This window comes from Triticum urartu, chromosome 3A, assembly GCF_056163025.1.
Source record: "Triticum urartu cultivar PI428250 chromosome 3A, HENAU_Tu73, whole genome shotgun sequence".
Taxonomy (NCBI): Eukaryota; Viridiplantae; Streptophyta; class Magnoliopsida; order Poales; family Poaceae; genus Triticum; species Triticum urartu.
The window spans coordinates 709018682-709036376 of record NC_141875.1 but is presented as its reverse complement, the minus strand read 5'-3'; the positions used below and the strand labels follow the sequence as shown (position 1 = coordinate 709036376).

The 17695-nt window shown below is 42.4% G+C and overlaps 1 protein-coding gene across 3 annotated transcripts; it reads right to left on the bottom strand.

Moving 5' to 3' along the window:
* Positions 1 to 6732: 6732 nt before the first annotated feature.
* On the bottom strand, positions 6733 to 17187 carry LOC125546138 (uncharacterized). Of its 3 annotated transcripts, none has more exons than XR_007300442.2 (11): positions 16730 to 17187; positions 15555 to 15894; positions 15215 to 15314; positions 15016 to 15127; positions 14742 to 14850; positions 14372 to 14537; positions 13386 to 13479; positions 12197 to 12898; positions 11945 to 12118; positions 7219 to 11053; positions 6733 to 7140 (listed from the first exon to the last, which is right to left on the bottom strand). XR_007300442.2 is itself a non-coding variant. In XM_048710297.2 (9 exons), the coding sequence occupies exons 1-9, from the start codon at positions 16856 to 16858 to the stop codon at positions 11945 to 11947; spliced, it is 1926 nt and encodes a 641-aa protein (XP_048566254.1). In that variant the 5' UTR covers positions 16859 to 17187; the 3' UTR covers positions 11579 to 11944. The 3 variants fall into 3 exon arrangements, 1 of the variants encoding a protein (XP_048566254.1); XR_007300443.2 differs by having other exon boundaries at positions 6733 to 7093; XM_048710297.2 differs by lacking the exons at positions 6733 to 7140; positions 7219 to 11053 and having other exon boundaries at positions 11579 to 12118.
* Between the last annotated feature and the right edge of the window lie 508 nt (positions 17188 to 17695).

Sequence of the window (17695 nt, the reverse complement as noted above, 5' to 3'; positions counted from 1 at the left end):
GCTAATGTAGTCCGCTCAAGTATATCCAACGGCTAAACTAATTTAGGTGATATGGCTCAAGGAGAAGAAAAGAGAATTCCTAGTAGTGAGGGCTATCTATTTAGATATAGTAAAAATCATCCTCACAACTGTGTTGTATTAATTAGAAGAATGCCCCGCGCGTTGCTGGGGGAGTTTGTATGAAATAAAAAGTGATCTGAACTAATCAACCAAGCTAATGGCTTTACAATTTCTCCTAGAAGGATAATTTGTTCATCAATATTTTAAAAATGAATAAATAAATTTACATCTCTATGTATAAGTGCCGAATTGGATGAAAACAAAACAAATATGCATGCATGCGTCACTTTCTTTCATAGTGCTAGTACTGGAGAATGAGATGCATGCATGCATCAGTTTTTAATTGATTAAAACACTCTCTACACATCATTTACTATACGCACTGCATGCATGCGTTGGTGGCTCTTAATAGGTAGATCCAATGGCTAATGTAGTCCGATCAAGTATATCCAACGGCGAAACTAATTTAGGTGATATGGCTCAAGGAGAAGAAAAGAGAATTCCTAGTAGTGAGGGCTATCTATTTAGATATAGTAAAAATCATGCTCACAACTGTGTTGTATTAATTAGAAGAATGCCCCGCGCGTTGCTGGGGGAGTTTGTATGAAATAAAAAGTGATCTGAACTAATCAACCAAGCTAATGGCTTTACAATTTCTCCTAGAAGGATAATTTGTTCATCAATATTTTAAAAATGAATAAATAAATTTACATCTCTATGTATAAGTGCAGAATTGGATGAAAACAAAACAAATATGCATGCATGCGTCACTTTCTTTCATAGTGCTAGTACTGGAGAATGAGACGCATGCATGCATCAGTTTTTAATTGATTAAAACACTCTCTACGCATCATTTACTATACGCACTGCATGCATGCGTTGGTGGCTCTTAATAGGTAGATCCAATGGCTAATGTAGTCCGATCAAGTATATCCAACGGCTAAACTAATTTAGGTGATATGGCTCAAGGAGAAGAAAAGAGAATTCCTAGTAGTGAGGGCTATCTATTTAGATATAGTAAAAATCATGCTCACAACTGTGTTGTATTAACTAGAAGAATGCCCCGCGCGTTGCTGGGGGAGTTTGTATGAAATAAAAAGTGATCTGAACTAATCAACCAAGCTAATGGCTTTACAATTTCTCCTAGAAGGATAATTTGTTCATCAATATTTTAAAAATGAATAAATAAATTTACATCTCTATGTATAAGTGCAGAATTGGATGAAAACAAAACAAATATGCATGCATGCGTCACTTTCTTTCATAGTGCTAGTACTGGAGAATGAGACGCATGCATGCATCAGTTTTTAATTGATTAAAACACTCTCTATGCATCATTTACTATACGCACTGCATGCATGCGTTGGTGGCTCTTAATAGGTAGATCCAATGGCTAATGTAGTCCGATCAAGTGTATCCAACGGCTAAACTAATTTAGGTGATATGGCTCAAGGAGAAGAAAAGAGAATTCCTAGTAGTGAGGGCTATCTATTTAGATATAGTAAAAATCATGCTCACAACTGTGTTGTAATAACTAGAAGAATGCCCCACGTGTTGCTGGGGGATTTTGTATGAAATAAAAAGTGATCTGAACTAATCAACCAAGCTAATGGCTTTACAATTTCTCCTAGAAGGATAATTTGTTCATCAATATTTTAAAAATGAATAAATAAATTTACATCTCTATGTATAAGTGCAGAATTGGATGAAAACAAAACAAATATGCATGCATGCGTCACTTTCTTTCATAGTGCTAGTACTGGAGAATGAGACGCATGCATGCATCAGTTTTTAATTGATTAAAACACTCTCTACCCATCATTTACTATACGCACTGCATGCATGCGTTGGTGGCTCTTAATAGGTAGATCCAATGGCTAATGTAGTCCGATCAAGTATATCCAACGGCGAAACTAATTTAGGTGATATGGCTCAAGGAGAAGAAAAGAGAATTCCTAGTAGTGAGGGCTATCTATTTAGATATAGTAAAAATCATGCTCACAACTGTGTTGTATTAATTAGAAGAATGCCCCGCGCGTTGCTGGGGGAGTTTGTATGAAATAAAAAGTGATCTGAACTAATCAACCAAGCTAATGGCTTTACAATTTCTCCTAGAAGGATAATTTGTTCATCAATATTTTAAAAATGAATAAATAAATTTACATCTCTATGTATAAGTGCAGAATTGGATGAAAACAAAACAAATATGCATGCATGCGTCACTTTCTTTCATATTGCTAGTACTGGAGAATGAGACGCATGCATGCATCAGTTTTTAATTGATTAAAACACTCTCTACGCATCATTTACTATACGCACTGCATGCATGCGTTGGTGGCTCTTAATAGGTAGATCCAATGGCTAATGTAGTCCGATCAAGTATATCCAACGGCTAAACTAATTTAGGTGATATGGCTCAAGGAGAAGAAAAGAGAATTCCTAGTAGTGAGGGCTATCTATTTAGATATAGTAAAAATCATGCTCACAACTGTGTTGTATTAACTAGAAGAATGCCCCGCGCGTTGCTGGGGGAGTTTGTATGAAATAAAAAGTGATCTGAACTAATCAACCAAGCTAATGGCTTTACAATTTCTCCTAGAAGGATAATTTGTTCATCAATATTTTAAAAATGAATAAATAAATTTACATCTCTATGTATAAGTGCAGAATTAGATGAAAACAAAACAAATATGCATGCATGCATCACTTTCTTTCATAGTGCTAGTACTGGAGAATGAGACGCATGCATGCATGAGTTTTTAATTGATTAAAACACTCTCTACGCATCATTTACTATACGCACTGCATGCATGCGTTGGTGGCTCTTAATAGGTAGATCCAATGGCTAATGTAGTCCGATCAAGTGTATCCAACTGCTAAACTAATTTAGTTGATGTGGCTTAAGGAGAAGCAAGAGAATTTTTAGTAGTGGAGACTAACTATGTATAAGTGCGGAATTGGATGAAAACAAAACAAATATGCATGCATGCGTCACTTTCTTTCATAGTGCTAGTACTGGAGAATGAGACGCATGCATGCATCAGTTTTTAATTGATTAAAACACTCTCTACGCATCATTTACTATACGCACTGCATGCATGCGTTGGTGGCTCTTAATAGGTAGATCCAATGGCTAATGTAGTCCGCTCAAGTATATCCAACGGCTAAACTAATTTAGGTGATATGGCTCAAGGAGAAGAAAAGAGAATTCCTAGTAGTGAGGGCTATCTATTTAGATATAGTAAAAGTCATGCTCACAACTGTGTTGTATTAACTAGAAGAATGCCCCGCGCGTTGCTGGGGGAGTTTGTATGAAATAAAAAGTGATCTGAACTAATCAACCAAGCTAATGGCTTTACAATTTCTCCTAGAAGGATAATTTGTTCATCAATATTTTAAAAATGAATAAATAAATTTACATCTCTATGTATAAGTGCGGAATTGGATGAAAACAAAACAAATATGCATGCATGCGTCACTTTCTTTCATAGTGCTAGTACTGGAGAATGAGATGGATGCATGCATCAGTTTTTAATTGATTAAAACACTCTCTACGCATCATTTACTATACGCACTGCATGCATGCGTTGGTGGCTCTTAATAGGTAGATCCAATGGCTAATGTAGTCCGCTCAAGTATATCCAACGGCTAAACTAATTTAGGTGATATGGCTCAAGGAGAAGAAAAGAGAATTCCTAGTAGTGAGGGCTATCTATTTAGATATATTAAAAATCATGCTCACAACTGTGTTGTATTAATTAGAAGAATGCCCCGCGCGTTGCTGGGGGAGTTTGTATGAAATAAAAAGTGATCTGAACTAATCAACCAAGCTAATGGCTTTACAATTTCTCCTAAAAGGATAATTTGTTCATCAATATTTTAAAAATGAATAAATAAATTTACATCTCTATGTATAAGTGCAGAATTGGATGAAAACAAAACAAATATGCATGCATGCGTCACTTTCTTTCATAGTGCTAGTACTGGAGAATGAGACGCATGCATGCATCAGTTTTTAATTGATTAAAACACTCTCTACGCATCATTTACTATACGCACTGCATGCATGCGTTGGTGGCTCTTAATAGGTAGATCCAATGGCTAATGTAGTCCGATCAAGTATATCCAACGGCTAAACTAATTTAGGTGATATGGCTCAAGGAGAAGAAAAGAGAATTCCTAGTAGTGAGGGCTATCTATTTAGATATAGTAAAAATCATGCTCACAACTGTGTTGTATTAACTAGAAGAATGCCCCGCGCGTTGCTGGGGGAGTTTGTATGAAATAAAAAGTGATCTGAACTAATCAACCAAGCTAATGGCTTTACAATTTCTCCTAGAAGGATAATTTGTTCATCAATATTTTAAAAATGAATAAATAAATTTACATCTCTATGTATAAGTGCAGAATTAGATGAAAACAAAACAAATATGCATGCATGCGGCACTTTCTTTCATAGTGCTAGTACTGGAGAATGAGACGCATGCATGCATCAGTTTTAATTGATTAAAACACTCTCTACGCATCATTTACTATACGCACTGCATGCATGCGTTGGTGGCTCTTAATAGGTAGATCCAATGGCTAATGTAGTCCGATCAAGTGTATCCAACTGCTAAACTAATTTAGTTGATGTGGCTTAAGGAGAACCAAGAGAATTTTTAGTAGTGGAGACTAACTATTAGATATAGTAGGAATTCAACGATATGGGTCATACCGGCATATAGTCTCATTATCTGTACCGTCCAAAGGACCAGATTGGTAGGTAGGCAGGGCATTGAATTGAGTATGTGCGAGCGCCAGATATTCTAGTATACTGGAGATGGCTGCACACCAGAGCGTCTTTGGACCAGGGTAGATCGTATGTACTGGAGGTCCCAAGGGGCGGGATGGTGCAGTTTGACGGATGGACCGCTGGTACAGGACCTGCATCCGCCATGTACCGTGGCCCAGAATTTTTCCTCTGTCTACACACGACCGCACAGAGTCCCGGCGTCTTTGCTCATCCGTTCACAATTGCGGGTTTGTAGCCGAGGATCAGCAATGTAGTGGCGGCGAGAATAGTCTGTGGCGCACTGAACTAGCCTGTGGGAATAGTCCATGGCAGCGCACTGTAGTGGGGCCGCCGCCTCGGACGACAGAGACAGCATGTACAGCGTGACGACGGAGTCCGGGGAGTCTACTATTAAGCCAGATCCACGAGTGCCCCGGGTGATTAAATGTACTTCCTCTGAAAGTGCTGAACTGAAACCGTGTGCAGCTGAAGACAGTGACAAATTTACCGTTTTCTGTAGTCTGGTGCTATAGCTTAGTAGATTTAGCATTGCTGTCGTTCAAAATGATGCAAGGAATGAACTACATATGCAAGTACCTGGTCAGCACTTTCCTGGAGCAAAGAGCAAACAGTAAGGCTCGTTTAGAATTGCAAACATAGAACAATTATATTGAACTGGATATATGTACAACACATGAAAATTCAGTAAATCAACATGAGAATTGGTGGTAATTTTTCACCATTATAGCTGCATTTCGTACATCAGTTCAACGCTCATACTATTCAGTTTCCCAAACGTCACCCGGCGCGCAGGAAAGTGCAGCATGTTGAGAGTTCTGTCGAAACACAAATTCATTCTCTGCTATAGGATAGGACTGAAAATTTAAGTGTCACAGCTAAACTCTATTCCTCTACTCACTGCAAAACAATAATCGCATATGTGTACGATGCTTAATCTAAGGTAAACGCAGCTGGCAACAGAATAGGAGCCCAAACACATTAACTGCATTTTTGTTCAAGCAGTTTCTGTATTTTAGAACAGCGAGACCAGCCCAAAATAGATTTCCTGCTGTCAGGAGAATGGAGCAAGTTTAGCTAGCAGAAATAGAAGAACTACTGGGTTTTCCAGAACCCCTATCTTAGTGCAAAAAAATTGGGATTCACATAGCCAAGGCAACAACAAGCGAACCGTGAAGCGACAATCAGGAGTCCTGCTCTGGTCTTTCTCTACACTGTATCGACATAGCGTACCGCACCTCCGCATGGGCTGAATTAGCAAAAACATCGAAGCACCTAGACATACATCATGTCACAGGTACTGCAACAGGTTAATGAAAATATCAAGAAGAAAGCTGAAGTCCAAAAACGCAAAACAATGTAATGCATTGAAAAAGCTAGCTTTCATATAGTGTTGTGGGATACAGCCTGAATTTTGTCCACGCATTAATCAAAACAATTACAGTAGGGTAAATAGTAGAAATTGGTATCTTCTCTGTGAAGTTTAAATGAGCAGGTTGAAGTGATTTGGGCTTCTGAAGTTGTAAAGTCTTCTACTAGCAACATATAGTATTAAATTGAAAAACTGAATTGTCTGAATTAAAAACCAAACACCAACTAGCTTCAGACAACCTTCTAGCGTCTACCCATAAATCCAGCAGGCACAATGTCGTGCCTCTAGTTTTGCAATCAAGAAGATAGTTTTACAAAACCTGAAAGCAATGTAATGTGCATGCAGAAACTAATTTCTCTGTAGTGTTTGCGGGATACAACATGAATTTTCTTTCTGAATTACAATTGCCTAAATAATATAGTAATATGTATCTTCTATGTGAAGCTGAACTTATATGACTGAACTGACTTGAGTTTTCAAGTTCCAAGACTGGGAATATGTAAACAACTAAGCATCAGGCTACACAGACAGATTAATCCAATCCAACAGCCACAATGCAAGTACAAAAGTTCAAAGAATTGCCAAGTCCTAACTGAAACCTTTCCAGTAAACAATTTCAGTACACCGTTTTCCAGCACAAGCTGATCAGTACTCCATTAAAACAAAACCCAAAAGATCTTATCAATGCAGCAAATAATACATATATCTTGCAAATAATTTTCTGGGCCTCTCTCACTAGTGTCCCGGTCACGAGACGACGATGTGGATGTCTCAGCAGCTGCGGGACAGGTCGACGAGCCTGCGCTCCGCTCGATTGTGCATTGCTCTGTACATCACATTCTTCTCCACCTCTTCTACTCTGTCAGCACCTGCGTCGTACAAAGGGCCACCCTGAGTTCATGGAGCATTGCCCAGACTGCAAGAACGAGAAAGAACGGAATGAGCCCGTATCATTTGTAGCAGCCCAGATCCAGGATTGGATTCAAGATCTTACACTGCAGAGGATACACTTGTACTGATTGCTGGGTATTTTCCCACCGGTGGATATTTGGCTAAACACTTGCCTGTCGCATCGAGGTCATAGGATTAAGGGAAGAAGATCCATGTTCACGGCTTGGGAGTGGAGGAGGAAGAGGCCGCCATTGCCGCGGTGCGCTAAAAAGGAACAGTGCGAGGGGGAGAGGAATGCGGAAGGACAACTGCCTGTGCAGCTGTATGTGAGAACAGGGATGAATTTCGTTGGGCAGAACGACTCGTGCCTAGGGTTGAGCAGACCATGTGCGACAGGACTCCGGTCCAGAAAAGATTAGGAACGGCAAGACCGTAGAAGACCACTGGGCCACAGCAGTAATGAACAACGGACAAGAAGCACCGGCACTGTTTAATATTGATGTGAGGAAAGGCAATACAACATGCAATACAACTGTGCACACTGATTCCTAGGTGGACCAACGTCTCCGATAATGCTACTATATGGTAGTACGACCCACATTGAATTTTCGATATAGTAGATGATATGCTATCCAACCAAGCCGGCACGGACAGCACAGTGCAGACATTCACTTTCCCTCCCGGTCCATGTGTGAAGAGACGGCACTGTAGACATTAACTTTTGATTTTTGAATCCTTTTGGAGCGCCCGCCCAGCAATTCCTCTACCTAAGAGCAACTCCAACGGACGATGTTTTTGTCCGTTTTTTGTCCGTTTGGGTCGGCTGCCCGCCCGGCGTCCGTCCTGTTTTATTGGGTCGCCAGTGCGCCCAACGCGCCGACCCATATGTGCCGGCGTGGCCGGCTAGCCACTCTATTTTAATAAATAGCTCATTTTTGCATTGTTTCACACAACTTTTGCATTCAAACATATAGTCAAATAACATAGTTTCAACCGAATAAAATAACATAGTTTTACAAGCCGAATAAAAGTAAAAATGTCTAACATAGTTTTACAAACCGAATAAAGAAGATACATCTATTGGTTGCCAACATGAGCCCACATATGCTCAACCAAATTATTTTGCAGTTGCACGCGAGTTTCCCAATCACGCATGTCATGATGAAATTGGATGAACTGTTCAAACGTTGCCGCTCCTCCATGCTCATGCACAACATTCTCACCTTGAACTGAAACTCTTGATCGTACATACGTTCCGGGCACTCATCTTCTACGATCATATTGTGCATGATCATACAAGCAGTCATCACCTCTCACAGTTTCTGCGTGTTCCAAGTATTAGCAGGATACCGAATGATTCCCCATCGAGATTGCAAAACACCAAAGGCACGCTCAATGTCCTTCCTAGCACTCTCTTGCTCTTGGGCAAATCTTTTCCTCTTCTCTCCGGCTGGGTTGGGGATTGTCTTCACAATAATGATCCACTGAGGATAGATACCGTCACCCAGGTAGTATCCTTTGTAGTAGTTGTGGCCGTAAGGCCGTTGATAGTAAAGTTCACCGATGGGCTGTTGCCTTCGGTAAGCCTAGCAAACACCAGCGAGCGCTGAAGTACGTTGATATCATTGTGTGATCTGGCCATGCCAAAGAAAGAGTGCCAGATCCAGAGATCTTGAGACGCCACGGCCTCTAGTATGACAGTGCAAGCCCTGACATGGCCCTTATATTGCCCTTGCCAAGAAGAAGGGCAGTTCTTCCACTCCCAGTGCATGCATTCTATGCTGCCAAGCATCCCTGGAAAGCCCCTGCTGGGATTCATCGCCAACAAATGGGTTGTATCTTCAGGAGTCGGCTCTCTCAAGTACTCAGGGCCAAACACAGCAATAACAGCCTTACAGGACTTATACAGGGAGTCTAGGCATGTAGACTCGCTCATACGGACGTACTCGTCAATGAGATCACCGGGCACTCCGTATGCAAGCATTTGGATGGCGGCAGTGCATTTCTAATAAGAGGAGAAACCAATCTTTCCAAAGGCATCGTCTTTGCATTCGAAATAGTCATCATAGCCGATCACCCCCTCTCTAATACGATTGAAAAGATGCCTACTCATACGGAAACGGCGACGGAATTTCTGATGTTTGAACAACATATTTGTTGTATCAAAGTAGTCCTTCCAAAGAAGGAAACGCCCGCTCTCTCGGTTGCGATTCAACGCCGGAAGGTGGCCCGGAATGGAGCCACGGAACAACGGTTGCTGGCTATTGAGGTGGTGATGGACCAACACGGCAGCCAATATCTCCTCCTCATCATCGGACGACAAATCGTCGGAGTTGCAAAGGAAATTGTGAAGAAAGAACTCGTCGGCGGATTCCATTTTGTATCTTGGTAAACTGTCGAACAGCTTGCAGGCGTCGACGAAGGAGACGGCCGACGAAGGGAGTCGCGGCGCGCACGGACCAGCTAGCTGCCCTGCCAGCGTCCGACGAGCGTGCCGGCGTCCGATGAGCGTGCCGGTGAGGATCTGGCCGGGGCGGCGAGGTGGCTTCTTGGTCGCGGCTATGTCCGGGGGGAGCGGGTGTGGGAAGCTGTCGGTTCCCTGGCGGCAAGACGGCGGTGGCGGGCGCCGTGGAAGGTGGCGGCGTTGCAGAGTGGATGTTGCGGCACCGGCAGCTGGCGGAGTCATCGAAAAAAATGGGCGGCGGCGAAGGAGGTGGGCAAGGGTTTGCTGTTGGATGGGGAGAGGCCAATGTGCCACCGACCAGCGGGCCCTGGGGGAGGAGAAGCCAAGTGCGCGCGCGCGTCCGTCTCGTATCCGCGCCGACGCAAATCCGGCGTAAAAATGAACCGGGAATAGGTCTCCCACGGATAAAAAGCTGACGCGCGTCCGTTTGAATCGGCACGTTGGACCGATTTTTGTGTATATACCAACTCAAATAGACGCCCGCGAACAAAATAGATCGCCGCATTGGAGTTGCTCTAAAGCCCATAGAGGGTAGCTACTTGCAGCGAGCAACGATTGCACTTGCCATCGAGTGCACCCAAAAAATGCTTCCCACCTAGCGATTGTCTCTTAGTTTACGGATCCTTTTCTATTTAGGCTAAGAGGGTGTTTGTTTTTGGGACTTATTGGTCTAGGGACTTAAATAAGTCCCTATAAGTGCATCTAAACCAAACAAAAAGGACTTATAAGGACTTAAAGTGGGCATTTGGAACTTATGAAATAAGACTCTCAAGGAGGGACTTATAGTTGTAATATGGTCTTATAGAGACTTATAAGTCTTGGAAACCAAACATGTAGTGACTTTTTAGGGACTTGGAACTTATAAGTTAGGACTAAAAAAAGTCTTAGGACTTATGAACCAAACAGGGCTTAAATATCCCTCTCCTCCTAATTGATCAGGCCCCCCTGATTTTTACTGGTGAGGGTGGGCGCCAAGCCCCGTGATTGTCCGTTGATGTAGCAAAGTCGGGATGGGTGGATAAGGAACATGAGGTGGGCGACTTTGTTGGTAGTGCGTGCGCTCGAAACGACACAAAAGCACAGCTGCATTTCCTAGTATTTAGGAATTACTCCCTCCATAAACTAATATAAAAGCGTTTATATCACTAAAGAGGGAGTATAATATAATTTCAAAAAGGTGCTCACGCAAAAGTTCTGAGACGAATGACAGAATGAGACAGCAAAACAAACAGGCACAGAATTTAGCATCCACAACAAGTCCGTTCTTCTCTTGCATTCCATTGGAGCATGAAGGTGTTCTGCTCTGTGTTTACGCATCAGAAGACTGACAAGTCAAGAAAACACATACTAGAAAGTATTATCATCAAACATATCACACCATATTCACAAGTAAGCATCAAACTGCCGCCATTTGGACTATTCAACTCCTACTGCCGCTATATCTCCACATCTACTACGAGCCACGCACAAGTGCCTGAAACCAGAGCGGCGGTCCTTCACATGAGCAGGCATAAAAGAGACATTGGGGAAAATGTGCACTACCAGAGTGAAATCAACTGCAAAGCTAAAGCAGAGGCTAGGCCTATCAAGTGTAAACTGATAATACTATAAGATCTTTTTAAGACCACTACTCTAGTGATCTAAAAGATCTTATATTAGTTTAAAAAGGGAGTAAATAGTAATTACATGCACTTGATTCCTCTTTGATTGCTGTGCAAATGTCACACAAATCCCAAGGCTTGTGCTATATCTACTCCATTTTACACTCAGCCATATAAAATGTGCCGCCTAATACTACAACTTGTGCGAGCAAATCTTCCATCAAAGTCTATCCGCTGGACTCAGATGCAAGACTTAGAGAGTCATATCCTGGCAATACTGGTGCAGCTACAGTTACAGCTATACCTAGCACAGATTATTCAGTTATGTGTTCTCAGTGTTTCACATCTAATGGCTTGGATTGTCCTCAAGAAGAATATATCAACAAAAAAAAAAGCTGATACCAAATGCAACTCCTGAAGCTCTAAAAAGGAAATCCCCCATGCAAGTTTATCCATTGGACACGATACCCAGGTGAGACCAACTTTGAGTTTGAGCAGGAAATGAAAAAATGCTTATGAAGAACTGTCAGGGGCATGAATCCCAATGGTTTCCTGAACTCTAATGCTAAACAAACTCTGGATTGATTTACAGGAAGGGAAGATTACTTCACCAAGATGAAGGCATCCATTTGGAATTTATTCAAGCCTTGCAATGAGAACTACTTACCAAGTGCTTTTCCCTTCAGAAATACACTTTTTTTTTGCCAGGGGTTCTTGAGCACTTGCGCATGTACTACTATCACAACTTCACAGTTTTCACTTACCTAGACCAGAACATACGCTATTTCTGGCATTTGCTCGGGATGTCGAATTCTTCCCATGGTTTTCCTGTACGCGAACTGCCAAGCAAATAGATCCTTACCACCAAAAGTCACTCGGGCAACGCCTTTGCCAAGGGCACATATGCCTCTAGGCAACCCACCACATGCCCGGACCATCTAGTACCAAGTAAGTTACAAATTAGTGCACCAACAATTATTAAAAGTATAGCTATAAAGTATTCTACAGAAATACACCTGTTTTGCATAATCGTAAATTTCAGCATCAGCTTCTGTGATTTCAACTCCCGCATGGTACTTGAAAAGTCTCCAAGCATCTTCGTCCCCGAGGCACTTCATCTGCACAATATTTGATATCGTGCATTCCATCAATATACACACCCTCTGTCTCCTTGATGTAAGAACAACCTTTTGATGACACCCAAGAGGCATCGGCAAACCAACAGCTACCAAGTCTGGGTAGGGTCCATCATAAAGGTTGTCTAATAGAAGCAAAAAACTGTCTTGCACTAGAATGTCAGTGATGATCTTAGCTCGGCAATGCTCCTCTAACGCCGACATCGTCTCCCAATCCAATTTCAAGAAAGAAGCAAGATGATGTTGCATAACTATCACGCTGCTGCCACCATCAAGAAATAAGATGTGACGGAATGAATCGGCATAGCTAGCAGCAATGAGTGAAAGAAGTCGCGTCTTGCCAACACCCGGCGGGCCCCATAGTCCAAGAAAGGACTCATCCGACCGCTCACTCTGTAAAAACTGAAGCACCTTATTCTTGTAAATGTCCATCCCCCAAAGGCCATGAATTCGTGACAGAGTTTCCCAAGCACGAATTGGGGTTTCTAACGTTGCTTGATCGTCAGAGATCTTTGCCTGATTAACAGAACGAGCACCAAACTCCATCATCAGAATGCCGATTTCGCAAATGGTGACACTAACCTGATTCAAAGCAACAACATGGTCAGTAAGCTGGGTAGGGGGCAGCTTATTTTGGCAGCCACCCATAAGCCCCAAAAGAACTAGCCCTAAGTCACGCGTGAAAAAACACATCCTAGTTTGCATGAGTGGGAAAGAAGTCAATTAGATTATGGAAAAAAATTAAATATCAAAGCAAGAATGACACGTATGCTAGAGAGCCACATCTTAGTAAACTATAAACCATGGAGAAGGCATAGTAGATGTAGAAGACACATGGAAGTAAAGTTATCAGTGTATTAAGGTTAGTTCAGTCTTAGTTCAAAGCTGTGACACTTACTATGGATCAGAGGGAGTAATATAATACACATAATATGGCATGAAATGCATCAATTGTCGTGGGAGGTTAGTGAAGATGAGTACAATGTTGGGCCTCTGATCAAAGTGGCGACATGGTCAAGATGTGGGGCGACCCTTATTTGTTCAGACATGGATCGACAGATTATCATACCTGTATCATGGGCACCCAGAGGCAGATCATCTTGGGCACCAATAAGCAGACCATGGAAGTAAGATTTAGTTGATGATCCACTGGAACCATGCGTCTGAAATGAAGAAAATTGTCAGATCATGCAATAATCAAAATTATACTCTTCACTTGTACCCTACAGGACATAAAACATGTACTGCATATGGTTGAATAGTTGATACATAAGAGTATTATTAGAACAGCTTGGTCAGCATAACAATTACAATATAATTACAGACCAATGGAAACTCTGGTGATGGACAAAACGTATAAGCAAATGAAAGCAATGAAACATTGCATAGTCGAAACCGCAATGAAAAATGCATGGCAAACTTATAAGACAGTGGCCGGTCCCAAGCACGGGTAAAGGAGGAGGGTTGTGAGACTTGGCGAGCCAACGTCAAAACTCAGCCACTCTTATGGAGATGAAACCCAAAAGAAAATGAATCACCAAAGAACTAGCCATAGATAGGGATGCGTGGAAGCTTGCTATCCATGTGCCAGAACCATGACTTGGTTGCGAGATCTTATGGGTTTCAGCTCTAGCCTACCCCAACTTGTTTGGTGCTAAAGGCTTTGTTGTTGTTGTAAAATTATGCAAGACAGTGGCGTTAACAATTTTTTCGATGATTGTTAAATAAATATATATCCAATAAATGCTTCAAATATATTGTGTGGATCATGGATGTCACACTCCCCATCTCGAAGCACATGCCCTTCACCACACAAACAAAAAACCATGTTGCACGAGCAAATCCCACCTTAATGTGGTGAAATTGTTACCAAAACTACATTGAATGATGAACCACAAAGATTCAGAAAGGAAGGAGGGAAGTATTTGTTGGAGAGATGCTCACCAGATTAAGTTTGGTAAAAACTAGTGTGCGCAGTTGAAACAAATTCCACTTAACACGTAAAAAACTAGAAGTACAGATAATCATGCAGTCTATGGAATTATCAATGCATACCTTTCTAGTTCAACTGGCCTTGACCTTTCTGCTAACATGAGAATCAAAAAAAGAGGTACCATCGAAACACATAAATGACCAAGAGTATGCCCACTAACAATCTGAAGAGTCCACCTATAAATTTGTTTGTCCGCAACCTCTTCTACTCTAGCAAGGAGGTACAGTCCTGAAATTATTTTGAACAGAAAAAAAGATCAGATTGTATAACTTAGGTCATATTAGATTGCACTTTCAATAAGAGCTACCATAAGTTCATGTCTTGTGAGGAAACTAACTATAAAAAGACCCAGTAAATTGAGGTGAATCACAAATAGCAACCTACACAAAGAATGAAAATGCATGCATTATATTGAGCAGAAACAACACTAACCTGCTGCCCATAACCAGTAGCTTGTTGATGCAAGGGACTTTGTTCTTGCCCAATCATCAAAACTTTCAATAATGAAAATGGCCTCAAAACATGTGAAAGTGGTCACCATCTTGACAAAAAGACCAATATGTCATCCTTCAGTATATTAAATGTCACAAAAGTAGGAACAAGAACAGGGTGAATTTATGCCGCTTTTTCTTTTCCAAGCAATTTTATGTACAAACATGATGCTGAATGTTATATCTACCGCATAGAAGGTCTAGGGAAGACTTACTGGCAATTTGTGCCAAAATAGGGTGCCATTTTCTGGGTTGAGATGGTAATAGCATGAACCAAAGCCAGCAGCACTGACACAAGCAAAGAGTGTGTAGAGATCCCCCTGTGACCTGCCAGCAGGATAAATATTAGAGTGCTTCAAATCTTAATTCGAGTTAAAACAGGAACCAAAATTAGCATGAGCATTAAGTCTGCACCATAGCCTAAAATAGCTTTTGCAGTGGTTAAGGATGAGCCCGGCGAGACCGACAAAAAAGAGGGGGATCGTTGAGATCACATTCAGCGTATTAGGGATCCCTGCAAATAAGGCATAAACGCTATTCATTATTATCAAGAGTATTAAACCATATAACTTTACCCCAGACTTTCCTTGCACAGAAAAACAATGTTCATGATTTATTCTATATGCAGAGGGCACAGGTACTCGGTGTTGACAATCAGAATCATTTATTCCGAATGGAGCGTAACTTAGCTGAATCTACTCTTCAAAAGGCAAACTGATGATGGGACAGAGAGCGTGAACCAGAGGTTAATTACCAAGGAAAAGTGTGTGTTGGTCAGCAAAGTCGTGGTAGTCCTCGTCATGCGGGATGGCGGCTATGACAAGCATGACCATGATGATTATGTCTGTATATGACACACACATCTTCCTACTCACCACATCCATCCACGCCACCACCCACTTCTTCCTCCAACTTACATCCTTCACAGTCACCTTGCGGTTATCCTCACAAGCTTGTTGCTGTTTAAGACGATTGAGCGAAAGTAGTTTGAGATCAGACGATGACGGCACCCAGTTCTTCCTTCTTTTCTCACTGTAGTTTTTTACCCAAACAGGCACAAACAAGTCTTCAGTTTCCATAACATAACTTCTCACCTGAAGAGAATATGAATTTCATGAATTTCTATGATACTACTCTGCAAGTTAGTTCTAAAGGGAAAAACATTGGATCCATATATCCAGCCATTTACAAGAAAACAATAAGGACCAAAGGTGACAAAGAAAGTAAGCCGCATAGGAAGTAAGCTGAGTTCAAGTTGCATCATTAGAAGAAAAAATCACATGTTGAATCATGTTGACTGCTCCCTCCGATCCATATTACTTGTCGCTAAAACGGATGTATCTAGCACTAAAATAGATGCTGCATAACAAGACAAGTGGATCAGAGAAGTGATAGTGGGTAGGAACCGATATCTTTGAAGTGTGCTCGTCCATTCTTGCGAGTCTTATGACCTTATCCCAAGCAAACCCACCTGCTCACATCCATTTGGAGCAATGCACACGACCCCTTATACTACCATATGTAGATTATATATAATTTAATGCAGAATAGCGGATCACATTGACTGTCCATGCCAAAGTACCGTACGAACAGGCAGCAATCTCCACGCGTTTTACAGTCCAAAGTTACTAGACAGACCACCATGAGCCCTATGACGCCATGACTTATGCATTCTCTAACACTCAAGACAAATGTACTGCCTAGTTTAGCACTACAAAATTATACAGGCTACATACATATACAGTGAGACAATTATTAACTCAATTAGTATAACAGAAGTAACATAAATTGCTACCCAATATAGAAGATTGGACAGGATTAACAGTGATACGCCCATCTACGAAGCGAGGTATTCCGTTCCGTCCAATCTAAAGGAGCGCAGGCATGGTAACAGTAAGGTAATTAATCCAGGGTCAAGGAACAAGATACCGTGGGGGATTTCGAACGTCCAGTGGGCCCTGAGAAAGGAGGCGGCGGGGACAGATCTGGCGGCGTCATGGGGTCTTGAGATCGGCTGCCTTGCGCTGTCGCGTCACCGGAGCCGACGTCCTCCATCATCCCCGCGCGCTCGCCGCCACACCTCCGACTAGCCGCGCTGGTGAGACCTTGGATACCGGTGGGGTTGCGTCGTCGGGGGCAGAGGAGGGAGTCGGGTGGATGCAGTCCGGCGGCGGTGGGAGCAGACGAGGGCGTCAGGGTCGCGTCGTCGATGGCTGGGGCTGGGCGACATCGAATGGATGTGGTCGAGTAGGGAAGAGAGGAGTGTGTATCTGCGGCGCCGGGGCGGGGGCGGCGGCGGCGGCGGCGGGGGCGGTTGCTAACCCTAGGAGCGAGGGGAATCGAGCGTCGTCTGGTAGGTGCCGGTTCGGTCGAGACTTGGGCCGTCCCAGGTCGAAGTCGAAAAGGGATTTTGATTTTATTTGGGGTCCTCCAGAGACTTTTCCCATCGAACGTCCTTCTGGCCGTTGGATTAGCTGCACTAATCTCAAAGCACTCATGAGAGACACATCAGCAACCCCGAGTCGTTCGCTTAGATGAAATTCAGGGAGCAACTAATTAACGAGCGCTCCTTCGGGAGCCTCGCAACGATCAGCGCCACTTGAGACGCACTCAGCCATTCGTCATGTGTCGTGTTCTGGGCGCTCCCTCCGGATTTTTTTCCGCACGCGTTTTCGGCTTTTTAAGCGGGGTTTTTTTTGTTTTTTTCGACATTTTGGTTTTCCACCGGTCTTCCGAAAAAAAATGCGCAAAAAATACGGTTTTTTTTGTGAGAGTCACGGTTTTGCTTCAGCGAGAAGCACGGTTTTGTTTCGCGAGAGTCACAGCCGTGCCTCTCGGAAACGGAAAAAAAAAACATGTTTCCTGTTTTTTTTCCTTTCACGAGAGTTACGGTTT